The sequence below is a fragment of the Sarcophilus harrisii genome, chromosome 2, assembly GCF_902635505.1.
Source record: "Sarcophilus harrisii chromosome 2, mSarHar1.11, whole genome shotgun sequence".
Taxonomy (NCBI): domain Eukaryota; kingdom Metazoa; phylum Chordata; class Mammalia; order Dasyuromorphia; family Dasyuridae; genus Sarcophilus; species Sarcophilus harrisii.
In genome coordinates, this window is record NC_045427.1 from 416,018,724 (window position 1) to 416,034,001 (window position 15,278).

Genomic DNA, 15,278 nt, shown 5'->3' on the forward strand with positions numbered 1-15,278 from the left:
GAACCTTGCCTGCAATCGTTTACTACGCATGTGCCGAGGAGGGCGCAGGTTCCGCTCCCTCCGCACGGCGATTTGTCCGCTACGCTTTTGGCAGCGGAAGAGGAAAGGGCGGGCTAGAAAGGCGCTGAATTTGGGGTACTCCTCGGGCCCATTTGTCAGCTTCTGCGGCGATGTCATCTTCTGGGTCGGTGACTCCTAAGGTGACCTTTGACCCCGCGCACCCCCCAGTTATTGAGGGCTTCAGCCCCACCTCGCAGCGGTTCCGGGATGAGAGCTTCAAGGACAAATTAAAACGCAAGATCGGTGAAAACCCGGTGGTACCCTTAGGTAAGGGAGTCGGGACTGGACAACCAGATCTTAGGAGGGTACGAGGGAGGAGGAAGCCCAGTGGGAAGCGCATGCTAGGGCGGGGGAACCCACAAGGTCACCCCTAGCGCTATCACCGCCTTCCCAAACCTTTGTCATTCTCCCCCTCCTCCCACACCTTTGCCTTCACTGTGTGGGAGGTGCTTTCCCCCTCCCCTCTGTGGGCAGGCAACTTTGTCTGTTGCATCCCCGGCGTCCAGCTCCTCCCCTCTGTGGGCAGGCATCTTTGTCTGTTGCATCCCCGGCGTCCAGCTCCTCCCCTCTGTGGGCAGGCAACTTTGTCTGTTGCATCCCCGGCGTCCAGCTCCTCCCCTCTGTGGGCAGGCAACTTTGTCTGTTGCACCCCCGGCGTCCAGCTCCTCCCCTCTGTGGGCAGGCAACTTTGTCTGTTGCATCCCCGGCGTCCAGCTCCTCCCCTCTGTGGGCAGGCAACTTTGTCTGTTGCACCCCCGGCGTCCAGCTCCTCCCCTCTGTGGGCAGGCAACTTTGTCTGTTGCATCCCCCGCGTCCAGCTCCTCCCCTCTGTGGGCAGGCAACTTTGTCTGTTGCATCCCCCGCGTCCAGCTCCTCACCTCTGTGGGCAGGCAACTTTGTCTGTTGCATCCCCGGCGTCCAGCTCCTCCCCTCTGTGGGCAGGCAACTTTGTTGCATCCCCCGCGTCCAGCTCCTCCCCTCTGTGGGCAGGCAACTTTGTCTGTTGCATCCCCGGCGTCCAGCTCCTCCCCTCTGTGGGCAGACAACTTTGTCTGTTGCATCCCCCGCGTCCAGCTCCAGGCCTGGAATACTAACGGTGCCTACTAAATGCTGAAGCGAGACCTGCACCTTGCTCTAGCAGGGAAGGGGGTCTGCTGCCGATGCTGGGGAACTGTCAATTTAAGAGTCAGGAAAGTGTTCCTGAGAAAGAACGTGGTGCAAAGGGTCGAGGAAACACAAAGCTAGGATAGCTTTGAGTGTAGGGCTGAGTTAGGAAAGATATTTTTTATTTCTTTAGCTTCCAGAAATAGCATTATGAAGAACGCTTGTCTTGCCTTCTGTTTTTGTGTGTGTGTGTGTGTGTGTGTATTTTACTTTATATATAATTTAATTATATATTTTATATATAATTGAGGATAATATATGACTTCATTTTTGGTTTTGTATCCTTAGCACTGCATCTGACACATGGAAGATATTTAATAAATACATGTTGATTAATTATTCGGATTGATGCTGAACTTCCTTTTTATACCTGGCTTGTTCCCCTGCAGGTTGTCTGGCCACAGCTGGAGCCCTGTCTTATGGACTTTACTGCTTTCACCGGGGCAACAGCCAGAGATCCCAGTTGATGATGCGGACCAGGATCCTGGCTCAGGGCTTTACAGTGGTGGCCATTCTAGGGGGTTTGGCAGTCTCAGCCATGAAATCACCCAGGCCCCATTGAGCCCAATGGCCCATTACTTGAGAGAATCAGTGACCATTTGCAAGGGATCCAAGCAACTTTCCAGAGGGGAAATGGAGGAATTCCTTGGCTCTGTGCTGAAACCATATCTAATGGTACTGAGTGAGTCCTGTGTTTCTCTCAGGCAGAAGATTTGACAATGTAATGGATTTTTTCATTAAAGAATGAAATGAGTTTGGATTTGAGAACAGAACTTGTCTTCAATTTTTTTTTTTTTTTGTCCGCTCTTTACCTGAAAGTCTTCATTGTATCAACCATGAAGTATCTCATAGATATATAGTAAATATAATTCCTCAAATTCCTTGAGTGGTTACAGTATGCTTTTCTCACAATGACTGTGCAAAGTAGATAGTATAAGTAACTTCATTTCAAAGAAAACCAAGTAACAGAAAAGTTGAACTATATGTCAGAATAACAATCTCAAGCTCTTACTATAAGATTGACATTTGTTTCCCCTGCATCAGGTGCCCAGACTTGTTTGACCAGAGCTCCATGGATTTAATCTCAAACTCAGTTCTCTGAATTATGTATTGTACTGAATTATGAATTATGTATATATGAATTATGTAGAGTCTGATTCAATAATAGAAAAGTATGTCAGTGCCAGATCAGAACTTGAGATATATTTAGTTTGTCCCCTTGTTTTACAAATGGATATATGTGGTTCAGTGAATGGAGCAGTGGATTTAGGATGGGAAGACTCAGATTTGAAACATAGTTCTGCTCACTACCCTAGTTCCTTTGTACAAATCATCTAAAATCCTCTGGGCCAGTTTTTCTCATCTGTAAAATGCTAGACTAGATTACCCCTAGGGTCCTTTTCAGCTTTAAATCTATAAACCTACCAAAAGAGGTCCAAAGGATTGGTCCAAAGCATTCACGTCAAAAACAGTGATACTTTTCTCAGAGGAACTAGCTTAATTTCAAGTCTTTTTCAGGTAAGAGAATTGGATTCAAATTCAGCAACTCTGGTCCCAAGTCTACCACTGGCTAGCTTTCCGACTTAGGGAAACCAATGAACATTTCTAAGCTTTTTCCTTATCTGTAAAATGGGCACAGGTAATAATTCTTGCTCTCCTTCCCTCATCAGGCTATTTTCAGTTTCAAGTAAAAGAAGGTTTTTAATGGATATCTGTCATGAGGATAAGCCTAGTTAAGTGCAAAGAAGTTCATTCCCTAAAGGTAGTCCATCAAATGATTTTTTTTTTTTTTTTTTGGCTAGAGTAATTCATGAAGTACTAAGAAATAAAGATGATTTAGTCTATCTTTGAACACTTAAAGAGATTTTCCTTCTTGAAACTAATTTGTTTCTTTTTCTGTTATAGGCCAGAACTTGAAACAAGGTTCTAAGTCAGTGGAATTGATAGAGACAATAGTTATGTAATTTAGCATGGTTCATTATGATTGATTTAATCCTATAAGGAGATGTTATGGACCAGAACTTGAAACAAGGTACCAAGTAAAAGTTAAATCTAGTTTAGCATTGATTTAATCCTACAACAAATAATGGTTTCCTAGTGATATACTCAGGGTGGGGGATATAAGGAGAAGCTCTCAGGGCCAGAAAGGAAAAGCACACTAGAAGCTCCGGAAGCCTCAGCCAGGATTCAGTCGGGGAGATTCAGAAGCCAGAGAAGGCAGCCCTGTGGAGAACACTGAAATCAAGATTCAGAAGGCCTTCAGAAAAACTAGCCAAGCCCTAAGTGAAGGAGACAAGACTTTGAAAGAGACAATAAAGGATTTGGACTTTAATACTTGGCTGCATTTGGGGTAATTACTGAACTGAAACTAAGACTGCTCCCAGAAGCCCCTCAAGAAACCTGCTCCCAAAAAACATTACATTTTAGAGAAGAATATTACATTTTCCCTTGTGAATATTTTTAAGAACCATTAAACACTGCACAAGATATTACATATTTATATCAGGGCAATATATAAGTCATCTAAGATTACATGAGCTCAGTTTTTTTCTCATCTGTAAAATACTAGACTAGAGGTCCTCTGAGGTAAGCAAGAATGGAGCCTGGGCTTGGGATGAATTTTCCTCAGAATTCTTTGATGTCTACTGTTGCTGTTCAAAAGGGAAACTAGGAGAGCTTGATAAATATTCATAGAGGGATTCTGGCAGTAGATGGGAAGAAACTTACTCCTAATTCTCAAAACCTATGATTTCTCTGAAATTGTACAATATAGAGAAAAGAGCTTTGGACTTAAGAGACAGGGACCTGTGTTTGAATCCTGGCACTCACGTTAGCTATGCAACAAGTCACTTAACCTTGCTGAGCTTTTGTTTCCTCTGAAAGTAGCATCCTAATACTTTCTTGCTTCTCTCTGGACTGTGAGAAAAGGTTAAGTGCCTACAAATTGGTGAGATTGCTGCAAAGCAGTAATGAAGTAGGCATTGCTGTAAGCCTTTGATTTTACAAAGGGAAGATTTTAGTATTGTGGAGTAAAATATCACTGTGCTTGAAAAATAAAAAGATAAAGGTGGGTTTGAAATCCACTTTCCTTAATTTCTTATGTTACCCAACCCCATCCCAGGAATTAGCAGTCTGACAAAAAAAAAAAAAACATGGCTAAGTACAAAGAACATTAGACTTGGATTCAGAATGATACTCACATTTATATATGACCTTGGGGCTTATAAAGCACTTTTCTTAAGACTTGGGTTCAAGTTCCAGCTTTGCTACTTAGGAGCTGTGTGACCTTGGGCCATTCACTTCCCTTTTCAGGGCTTCAGTTTGCTCACCTATAAAATGAAAGCAATAATCCTTGAGCTACCTACCTCAAGAGATTGTTTTGTGAGAATCAAATGAGATATTTGTAGAGTGCTTAGTAATAATGCCTCCTCCAGTTTTCTGAGTCTCTTCAGGGGAATAACTTCCCAAGGACCTTATGTAGTAAGTACTTGGTACCTTTCTGATGGCACTTGTCATGTAAAACTATTACTGCTTTCTAGTTCTGTCTTTTTCTCTTACTAGAGTTGATGAAGTGTCGACCATGAGTTGCCTAAACTATAACAATAACCCTGTGCATAAGATTCTGCATGTGACACTCAGTAAATGTAGAAGGAATAAATCAAAGTGTGTGTGTATGTGTATATATATATATATATATATATATATATATATATATATATATACATGATTATCTGACCTCTAACCTGAGTTTGGCTTTTGCCCCCACCTTTAAGCATTTGCAATACCTGGTCATTTTGTACCTAGACTTCCCTAGTCTTAATATCTGTCTTCTGAGCATTAGAGAGATCAGAGTGAGTTGGAGGGACAGCCACAGCCAAACACTCAATATGGAAAAGCATAGACAAAATCACTGACCTCCCACCTGAATCAAAGCAAAACACACTTAGCTCTGGGCATTGTCTCTGGTTGCCCCCCTTCCTAGAACCCAGTCAGTCCCTCCTCAGTTCTGCAGGCTTCTCCAGCTTTAAGTCCTAACTAAAATCTTATTTTATAGGAAGTCTTTTCTAATCTTAATTTTAGTGGCTTTTCTCAATTATTTCCCAGTTTTCCTTGTGTGTGTGTATATATATACACACACACACATATATATATGATTGTATGTTGTCTCCCCTGTTAGACAACTTCTTGAGGACAGGGCTACTATTCTCTTTTTGTATTCCAAAGCTCTTAGCACAGTGTCTGGCCCATAGTAGACCCTTAATGTTAGTTGGTTGATTGACCTTATAATTGGGGAAAATACATTTCTTTCTTTCTATGGCTTCAATTTATTTTTTTTTTATAATAGATTTGAAATAAGCTCACAGAGACAAAAGCAAGGCAATGATACAACTCATTGGAATTGCCATTCTCTATGATGTGTTTCTAACCATTCTGACCCAGCATTTGCACAAGATATTACTTATTTTTATCAGGTTAGTAGAAGGAAGCCAGGAGCTTAATGAGTTTCTTTCAGAATTTTCTGATGGCTGCCAATGGCCATTTGGTATCAATTCCCCAAGAAATTCATCATGAAGGACAACATTGCATCTAGCAAAGATGTGACCAGGTAGAAGTGGATGAAAGGAACCTTTGAACATTAGAGAATCACTAAAACACTAAAATCAGACTTGGAGGAAAAGGGATGTCCCCAAAGATGACTCTTCCCAAATGCAATCCGGCCTTCAAAGCTTAATTATGCATCAGCTTGTATCTGGGGGTAATCTGGCTAGCATTGATCCCTAAAGTCTGGAAATCAGGCTTTCTGGATGGACAAAGAAAGCTTCTTAAAATTCATAAAAAAGATGTCCACCACTGTGTCTGAGGAAGTATGGATGAGAGATTGTTGAGCACTGTGGCTGTCTCCAACTATAGTTCTTTTCATCTGTTTAGCTGAGAGAACCACCTTCTAGAAAACTTGATTTTGTAAAAAAAAAAAAAAAAAAAAAAAAAAAAAATTTTTATGTTGGTCCCTTCAGGAAGCTGATCCTGTGCCCCTGATTAATGACCTTCCTGCTTGACCTCACATATTAGATAGCATAGATGCTGTCTGTCTGTTTACATGTGTTCTGTCCCCTTTTTAAACTGTCAGCTCCACACATACTTTCAAATTTCGCCCAACTTGAACCAGAGCAGAAGCTTTTAAAACGTGTGATGAAATGAATTGAGTTTGATTACACATTACTTCTACTCAAATAGTCTCTATTCTAATCAAACTGGCTTACTGGTACAGGACCTATTTCCCACCCTTGAGCTTTTGCAGAGTGTACCCCATGAGGAGAATTCTCTTTTCACTTCCTTCTCTCAGAATCTCTGACAGCCTTCAAGGCTCAGCTCAAGTGCCTTCTCCACCAGGGACATTACTTGTTCTCCCAGTTGTCCCATAATTCCTTTGTATTAATTTTGTGTACATCCTGTATGTGTTTGTGAGTGAGAGTGAGCATGCTGTCACCCTGGTAGGATATAAGCTCTTTGAGGGTATGAGCCTTCTTTTATCTTTGTATCTCCAATATCCAGTACAGTGCTTGGTTCACGTAGGTGCATAATAAATTCTCGTTGATAAATTCATTAGTTGAGGAGAGGGCTGGAGTTATAACCAAGACAGAGGCTAAGGTTCTACTCAAGCAAGAGACTTGGGCTCTTATCAAGAAGGCCGGGATTATGGCCAGGGAAAAGGCAAGGATGCCAGTTATTGAGAAAAATGGTACTATCATCCAGCTAAGTACTGGCCATGGTCATGGAAATGGAAATGAACAGAAAATATCAAACCTAGAATAGACAAACCTTTACTTAAATATAACCTAAGGCTATAAGATTTTTTTAAAAAATGGATGCTTTTCGGGTCCCTTCATGAGGGAAGAGGCTTAAAGAATGGACAGTGTAATGGGGAGTGAAGGCAATAGTATGTGGTAAGTAATATGTAGTGAATATCCACCACTGACCATTGTAGCTACCTCTTCCTAACCAAAGAAATGTTAGTTTTTCTTCTAGGTCATGACTTTTCTGGGAGAGTCAGTTCTGAATCAGGAGAACTTGTAATTGCTCAAAAATTGCTCCCTCTAACAGGGGAGACAACAGTTCTGTTCACCCTCTCTTTTCAGATAAGTTCAGAGGAAATCACCAATACAGCAACCTAGTCTTGCCTCTTCTGCTCCTTCTCTTTCCTGAATTCTCACTATTTCCATTTTTCCTACTTCATTTTCTTTCCAACCTTAATGCATTTATTTTGTAAACATCCTATATTTCCTCATCTGTGAACATGTCTTATTTCTCTAAAGGAATATAAGCTCTTTGAGGACAGGAACTGTCTTTTGTACTTGTATCTGAAGTACTTAACACAGTGTCTGACACATAGTAGACAATCAGTGCTCATTGGTGGTTGATTGCTGGATCAGTTGATTCCTTACCGGACCATGGCTGATTATTTCTCCATTTTTACAAGATGGGTCTGAAAGAGTTCATTTCAGTCATGATTCAGCATCTCCCATTAGAATGGCCTCCGACCAATGAAATGTTCTCAAAAACTGGAGACACTACAGCAGATGTCTGGGGATACCAGCAAGGGCCAGAGAAGGCTGTAAGTGATTCCCACATGTTTTAAATAGCATGTGCTCTTGGAAATCCAAGAAGGTCATGGAGCTGAGCAAGACTAATATGATTTAGAGCAAGAAATGACCTTGAGGTCATCTAGTGAAACCCTCTTGTCTTACAGATGAGTAAACTGAAGCCTGGAGAAAGGAAAGGACTATGCAAAGGTCACACAGGTAGTAGGAAGGGACCAATACAAATGGCAGCCCAGCTTAGATTGTAGCTTCCAAAGATACAAGAATGATAATAAATAAGTGTAAAAAGAGTTAACAATACAACCTTTAAACCAAGAAAATAAAAGACCTAGGAGACTTAGTGGTCATGACGTGGCAAACCAATGGTATATATGACACCTAAGGTGGTGAGTTTGAGAAGGAAGAGGCCAGAGAGGGGGCTCCCTTTGCCCCAAAGGATGGGAGAGACAAAACATTTTGTGCTGTGGCTATTGGAGGAGTGGCTTCCCCTTCCCTCCTCTCTTCTTCCTCTGCCTTGGCCTCCTCACCCTCTGCTCTTTGGTAACCCCGGAGGGGTGCCTAGCGGGACAGTGGGTTTTGTTTCAGGGAAATGAGCATAGATCGCATGCGGGATACATCCTTGCACTGCCTGCTGCTCTTGGGGTTGAAGTCACACAGCTGGGCCACTTTCTCCCATTCTGTGCCAGGTACCTCTTCTTTAGACTCCTTCAGGAAGGCCTCTTCGGATGCTCTGCAGGAAGGAAAGACACAGCTAGAACTCCCCCAGAGTATGTAAGACCACTTTAACTGACAGCCCTAGAATCACAAAATCAACCAGAGTTAAAGCTGGAAAGCACTTCTTAGATTCCAACTTTCTCATTTCACATACAAAGAAATTGGATTCCATAAAAGGGAAAGGATTTATCCATGGTCACGTAGCTAGTAAACAGAAGAGCCAGAATTCAAACTCAGGCCTCTGACTGCAGGTCATTGTGTATCCCTACCTTGGTATCTGGCCCTATTCCCAGATATTTTCAACTGATATTTCTAGCCTAAAACTTGCAATCCACAAATGGAATGAGCTGTTGCAGAAAAGAGTAGATCCTCAAGCTAGGTTAGATGACCACTTTTCAGGGCAGTAGTACAGGAAATAGATATATGGTTCTGGTATGGGCTAGATTAGATACCTATAAGGCAAATTCCATTCTGGGATTTGGGGAACCTTCCTGCTGAAGAATCCCTGTAAATTGTCTATCTATGCCAAAGATCTTTCCCTTCACCAGTCCCCACAACTCCCCAATACCCAATTTTCCTTACCTATTTTGTCCACTGTGCCTTCTGGAAGCCCTGTTCTATTATTGACAGACTGCTCTTTATATTAAATCCAAGTCATATTCCCTTTTTCCATTATTTATGTGAGTATGTATTAACTTGTGTACATGTTGTTTTCTCCCTTTCTTCCTCATTCCATAGTTGCTTGAAGGCAGAAATGATTTTGTCTTGTCTTTGTATCCCAATATGTAGCACCGTGCTTGTTAGGGCTCTTAATAAATGCTTGTTGAATGCCACTGAATTATCCAATCATTGGTCCATTGGTCTAAATCTTAGAACTTCCAGAATTATTTAGTCTTCTATGCATTATTCTGTTTTGGACAAAAAGAGTCCTAAAAAGACCCCTTCTCAGTTTCCAAGGAACTCCTAATACTAAGGGAAACCTAATTCTAACAGAAAGAACATTTCATTCAGAAAAACTTGAGCTTTCGTAAATACTTAAGGATTTCATCAGTGTGAGTACCTCATCCACCCATGCAGATTGCAACAACTTTACATCTTATCATGTGGTTCCATGGATTCATGGAAAAAAATAATTCAGTGGCCAACATCTGGTGATAAGGCTCTCAATTCAATTCAAGCAGTACTTATTAACTGTATACCACGTGTAGCTCTCCATACTTAGGTTGGCTCATCCAGAGATGACAGATACAATCCATCATTCCTATACCCAGATTTTGCAGCTATATCGGAGTCACCAGCACTTATATTGGGCTGGCCCAGGCTCTGAGAGGCCAGGGTCATTTCCATGATAAAATGCAGTATTATAAGAAGACCTTGATAGAAGATCTGTGTATATCACAAGGAGAATGAGAGTGAGGCTTCAAGATATAGTAGAAATAATTAAAAGAAGTGAGTTTGAAACCTGATCTTTTCCTTACAACCTAAGTGGCCTTAAACAGGTCACTTAACCTGTTTGGTTAACCTCATTTGTAAAAGTAGAGAGTTAAAGCAAAGGCTCCTCTTTGTTCTAATATTCTATGTTCTAAGATTCCCCTATGGTTCTTAAGTCCTGTGATCTTCCAGGTCAGATTTGAGATTTGGTAAAATCTGGATTATAGTCCAGACTAACTATGTGAGCCTAGACAAATAATTTCTAGGTGCCATGGTTTTCTCATTTGTAAAATGATGAAGATTTTTCTTGCCTTATCTCCCTCATAGGACTGGTAGCTAGGACCTGAAGTTTATGAACATCCTTTGGAAATTATAAAGCACTCTACAAGAAAAAAGATGCTCATGATCTGGGAGACAAAGTAAACATGGATCTGGAAAGCATGCCCATTTATCCCATCAGCAATGATTGTGTCTATTTCTGAAAAGAAGAGAAACCCGGAGGTTGGCTTTCCTTGTCAGGAAATTTTCCCTAAATCTTGAAAAATATTTTTCTCTGAAGCCTATTATCTATTCCATCCATTTTATCACATCTGATGATGCTGGGTTGTTTTTTTTTTTTTTTTTTCAGCTGAAAGAAAGCTTTCTGGTCCCAAATCACTTATTACTAGTTTTATATCATACCAGAATTTTAGAGCTAAAATGGGCCTTAGAAAGCATTAGCCCATGTATCTAAAAAAGAACCTCCTCTTTATCAAGCCTTTTAAGTGGTCATCTATCAGCAATGAGGAACATCAGGCAGTCCATTCCACTTTTAGACAGCTCTACTTGTTAAAGGAATTTTTTCTTCACAGCAAGTCAAGATTTTTCTCCCTATAGCTTCTACCCATTGCTCTTGTTCTGTCCCCAAACTTATTCTGTGCATAGAATAAGTATCCACATAATAGCCATATAACAGCCCTCCAAATTTTTGAAGAGAACAATTTTTACCTCTTCTCCAATTCATTGAACCAATTCTTTATATCTTCCCCTGTCCTTCCCCCCAGTGTGCTCTAACTTATCAATAATCTCCCTAAAATGAAGTAGTTAGAACTGGATATAATATTCCAGATGTGATGTTACTGAAGTGGATAGTGGAATTAGCATCTACCTCTTTCTTGACACTATTTATATTCCTTGATTCCTAGATCTACTTATATGGTCCTATTCTCTCCGATGATCTCCAGTCTTAACATTTCTAACCATCCATTGGACATCTTGAATTGAATGTCCTATAAACATCTTAAACTCAACATGTCAAAATGGAATATTTTCCCCATCCCAATTATTTCCCCCCCCCCAAACCTTTCCCTCTTCCTAATTTTCCTATTGGCACTGAAAGTACCAATTATGCAATCACCCAGGCTAGAAATCTGAGTGTTATCTTGGACTCCTTACTCTCTATCATCCCCCATATCTAATTTATTGACAAGCTCTATTGATAACTTCAGAATTTCTCTCACATATTCCCCCTTCTCTGATACTGCCAAGAACCTTGGTGCAGGCCCTCATTACCTCACATCTGGACTACTGGAGTAGCCTACTGTGTTGTCTGCCTACTATAAGCTCCCTGCTCCAATATTTCCAGCCAAGTCAAAGTGATCTTCCAACAGCCCAGGTCTGACCAGGACCAAAAGTCCGCCCATCACTTCTCTCTACTCCACCAAACTCAACAAACTCCAGCACCTCTAGGAACAAATAGGAAATTCCTTGTTTGGTTTTTAAAGCCCTTCATAATGGGCCCCTCTTCCCTTTCCAATCTTCTCATACCTCACACTCCTATATATGTATTGTGCTGCCAAGTGACAACAGTTTCCTTACTAGTCCTTGAACAAGAGACTCCATCTCCCAACTCCAGGCATTTTTACCAGCTATCTTCCATATCTAGAATATTCTCCCTCCTCACCTCCACCTCCTCGTTTCCCTGGCAGCCTGAAGCCCCCTTCATATTACTGCCTTCCCTCTGTTGACTATTTGCTATAGATCAGGTATATTGTTTTTCTGTACATAGCTGTTTTCCTGGTGTCTCTCCTATTACACTTAGCTTCTTGAGAACGGGCTGATTTTTGTCTGTCTTTCTGTTCCCAGTATGTAATATAGTGCTTCCCTGATGGCATATATACAATTGAACAAATTGAGTGATGATTGACTATTAGCCAGACTTTCAAGTTTTATGTCATTTGCAGATTTGTTAAGCATTCCATCCATGCCTTTGTCCAGGTCATTGGTAAAAATATTGAAAGGAACAGAGCCAGAAGTAGTCTCAGGGTCTCTGTTACAGACTTTCCCCTACCTAGGTCAGCCTCTCCTAGGTTTGCTTTCTCCTCCTCCTGACCCAAGCAAGAGTGTCATGCTGGGCTTCCCTTGGAGTCACACTTTAACTCTCAAGGTTATCTTGCTGTGCCAAAGAACCCTCCCCACTCCATCCTAGGGGGCCTGGAGATCATGGAATTTCAGCTTCCCTCACAGGGCTGTGACAAGGAAAGCTGAACACCCATTGTAAACCTTAAAGTATGACAAAAATGGAAACTATGGTCAACGTGTGTCATCATTACCACCACCACCATTGTCATCATCATTATAGAAGCAACGAGGAACGGCAGACAGACAGCGTCTGGACCCCAGAGCCAGGAAGACTTGTGTTCAATTCCCACTTTTCGAGGACTGTTGCATAGAAGATGCCATCCTGAGTTTGGGCAGCTACATGGTGCAGTGGATGGAGTGCCAGGTCTGAAGTCAGGGAGACCTGAGTTCAAATCTGGCCTCAGAGAAATTACTAGCTATGTGACCCTAAGCAAGTGACTTAACCTTTTGTGCCTCAGTTTCCTCATCTTAAAAATGATTTGGAAAAGGAGATGGCAAACTGCTCCAGTGTCTTTGCCAAGAAAATCCCAAATAGGGTCATAAAGAGGTGGTCACAACTGAACAACAACAAATTCTTAGAGATTTTTCTCCTCCAGTAGTTACTTAAGATGATGAAATCACTGGCCCAGTCCCTGTCCCTGTTATTATTAGATTCTGTCATCTGTAAATAGAATTATAGCTCCCATACTGTTCTCCCACTAAGCCCCGCCATGTTTCTTTGGCCTCCCAGGCTCAGGTGTGCAGGAAGCATCAGCCAGCTGTGGCCATTCATCAGGAATCTCACCCAACACACCGCTCTCCTCCCCAAGCTGCTCTTGGGACAGGTAAGCAAAGGAGACACGTACACGTAACCTATGATGTCGGCATCTGGTTGCTGGTAGAATGCTTTGTCAGCGATCCTTGAGGGGAAGGGTTAGGCAGGGGAAGACAGGACGAGAAGAAAGAGGCAGGCAGAAAGGTTAAAGAGAAAGACAACATTAGTTAGTGAAGCCCAGGGGATGTTAGAAGCACCAGCCCATTTGGGAAGGCAGCAGGGCTACTCACACCCCTTCGTAAGAAGGGAGGAAAGAAGAAAGGGTGAGGGTTTCTCAAATCAGATGTTTTCATTTAGTGTCAAAGCAGGCAATCCTGGAACAAGCAGAGAAGAAGAGACCCCAACGCAGTGTCTGAGCTCCCCACAGTTGTGTCCTGGTCTAATAGGGTCCTAGGCCGCCTCCAGTTTTGCAACATGTCAGGGCCTTTGGCCTCCAGAGACCATCAAATGGCCCCTTTAACTTCTTAGGAACCCTTTCCATTTCAGCAATAAGCAGTGGCCAGTTCCCAACTCCCTACTGGGCAGGGAAAGGATGTACAGCTGAATATCTGGGAAGAGCTGTGTCTTTGAAGAAAGAAATAGGACCATTATAATGTGGTTAAGTTGTGGTGAAGGGCCAAGGAGGCTGCTCTGATTAGAAAAGAAAGCCACCTATTTAGTTGGTCTCTCTCTGCCTTCCCAAATACCTTTCATCCTCCCAGAAATCCCCTTCTAAAGATCTAATCTGCCCTTCTACTCATACCTTTCCATATTACTCTTGAATACTCTTTTCCCTCTTGCCCTCACTCTCTTCAATATCCCCTACTCTCCCATCTCAATCCTCCCAATGCTCCTTACCCTCCCAGATGTCCCTGTGCCTTACTACCCAGATTCCTCTAATTCTTCCACCTTCCCAAACACCTTCTACTCTCCCAAACTCCTCTTTCTTTGAACTACCTCCTTGTCCACATGTCCCTTCCCCATATGCCCCTTGCCCTCTCCCCAAACCTCTGTGCCCCAGGTCCCCTCCCCAGATGCTTCTTATACCTCATACCTGTTGCTGACTTTGTTTTTTTCCACCTGCTCATTCTGTCGCACATTCCATTCTTCAAGGTCCCTCTTTGCCTTCTCCCGCCATTCTTGCTCAGTCACCTTAGAAGCTGCATCTGGGGTTCAAACAGGGGATTAAGTACAGGGAGCCACTGAGGCCTGACTTCCCTCCCCAAATCCCTTCTCCCCATGTCTCTTGCCCTCCCCAATTTCCCAGGGCAGGTCAATGTGCCAGAGCATAGAAGGGGCAACAATATAAACAGGAATGCCATTCCCTGCAAGGGCCCCAGTGTGCCAGAGACAGACCAAGCTGCCAGGCCCCGGGCAGCTTCCCTCCTACCCTCACCCAGCTCTTGCAAACGCTTCTTCTGCTCCTCTCTCCACTTTCTGATGCTCTCTGGTTCCTGGCTCAGCCTGTCTGCCTGGGCTACAGCAGCATAGCCATCAGAAGGACCGTTGGCTTCCTAGGAGGGATTTGCACACACACAAACATATACATCATAAGATCACTATTTTAAAATGGTAAGAGACTTAAAGGTGATCTAGTTCAATCCCCTCATTTTACAGATGAGAGTCTCAGACACTTCTTTGAGCTAATCTGTAAACTAACTCCTGGGATTAGGGGTAAAGAAGCTTCCCCACCTGGGCTGCCCCATGGAAGCCGCCCTCCCCCCAAAAAATCAACAACCATCTCTAGTCCTTCATGGGTTTATAAAGATCTCTCCAAGCTATGGGACCTCTAAAAGGAAGGAAGGAAAGAAAGGAGACATTCAGTGTCTACTATGTTCCAGGCACTGTGCTAAATATAAACATCATTTCATTTGACCCTTATAATTACCTTAGATGGTAGGTACTGTTTTTATGTCCACTTTACAGTTGGGGATATTGAAGCAGAGAGACTTTAAATGACTTGTCATTTGAATGTGTGACAAGTCACACAGCTAATAAATGACTTGGGGAGGATTTGAATTCAGGTCTTTCTGCCTTTGGAACCAATTTAAGTAGAATCTTACAGCTGCCATCTATCTGCAGCCCTGGGGCAAAAAGTCTCAAGGGCTAGGGGACAT

The 15,278-nt window shown here is 42.5% G+C and overlaps 2 protein-coding genes across 3 annotated transcripts in view; one reads left to right on the forward strand and one right to left on the reverse strand.

The window, feature by feature from the left end:
- Positions 1–28: 28 nt before the first annotated feature.
- On the forward strand, positions 29–1,994 carry HIGD2A (HIG1 hypoxia inducible domain family member 2A). The gene is given in 3 exon segments (XM_003756889.4): positions 29–72; positions 74–327; positions 1,614–1,994. Coding segments are annotated over 3 exon segments (471 nt in total). The 3' UTR covers positions 1,787–1,994.
- A 1,712-nt stretch (positions 1,995–3,706) lies between these two features.
- CLTB (clathrin light chain B) overlaps positions 3,707–15,278 on the reverse strand; it is a 36,839-nt gene continuing 25,267 nt past the window's right edge. The window contains exons 3-6 of one of the 2 annotated variants that reach the window (XM_031953722.1): positions 14,558–14,675; positions 14,216–14,327; positions 13,214–13,267; positions 3,707–8,553 (exon numbers count right to left, since the gene is read on the reverse strand). In XM_031953722.1, the coding sequence (XP_031809582.1) occupies positions 8,382–8,553; positions 13,214–13,267; positions 14,216–14,327; positions 14,558–14,675 (456 nt within the window). In that variant the 3' untranslated portion in view covers positions 3,707–8,381. The remainder of the gene's footprint in view (positions 8,554–13,213; positions 13,268–14,215; positions 14,328–14,557; positions 14,676–15,278) is intronic. The other variant, XM_003756863.4, reaches the window with a different exon arrangement.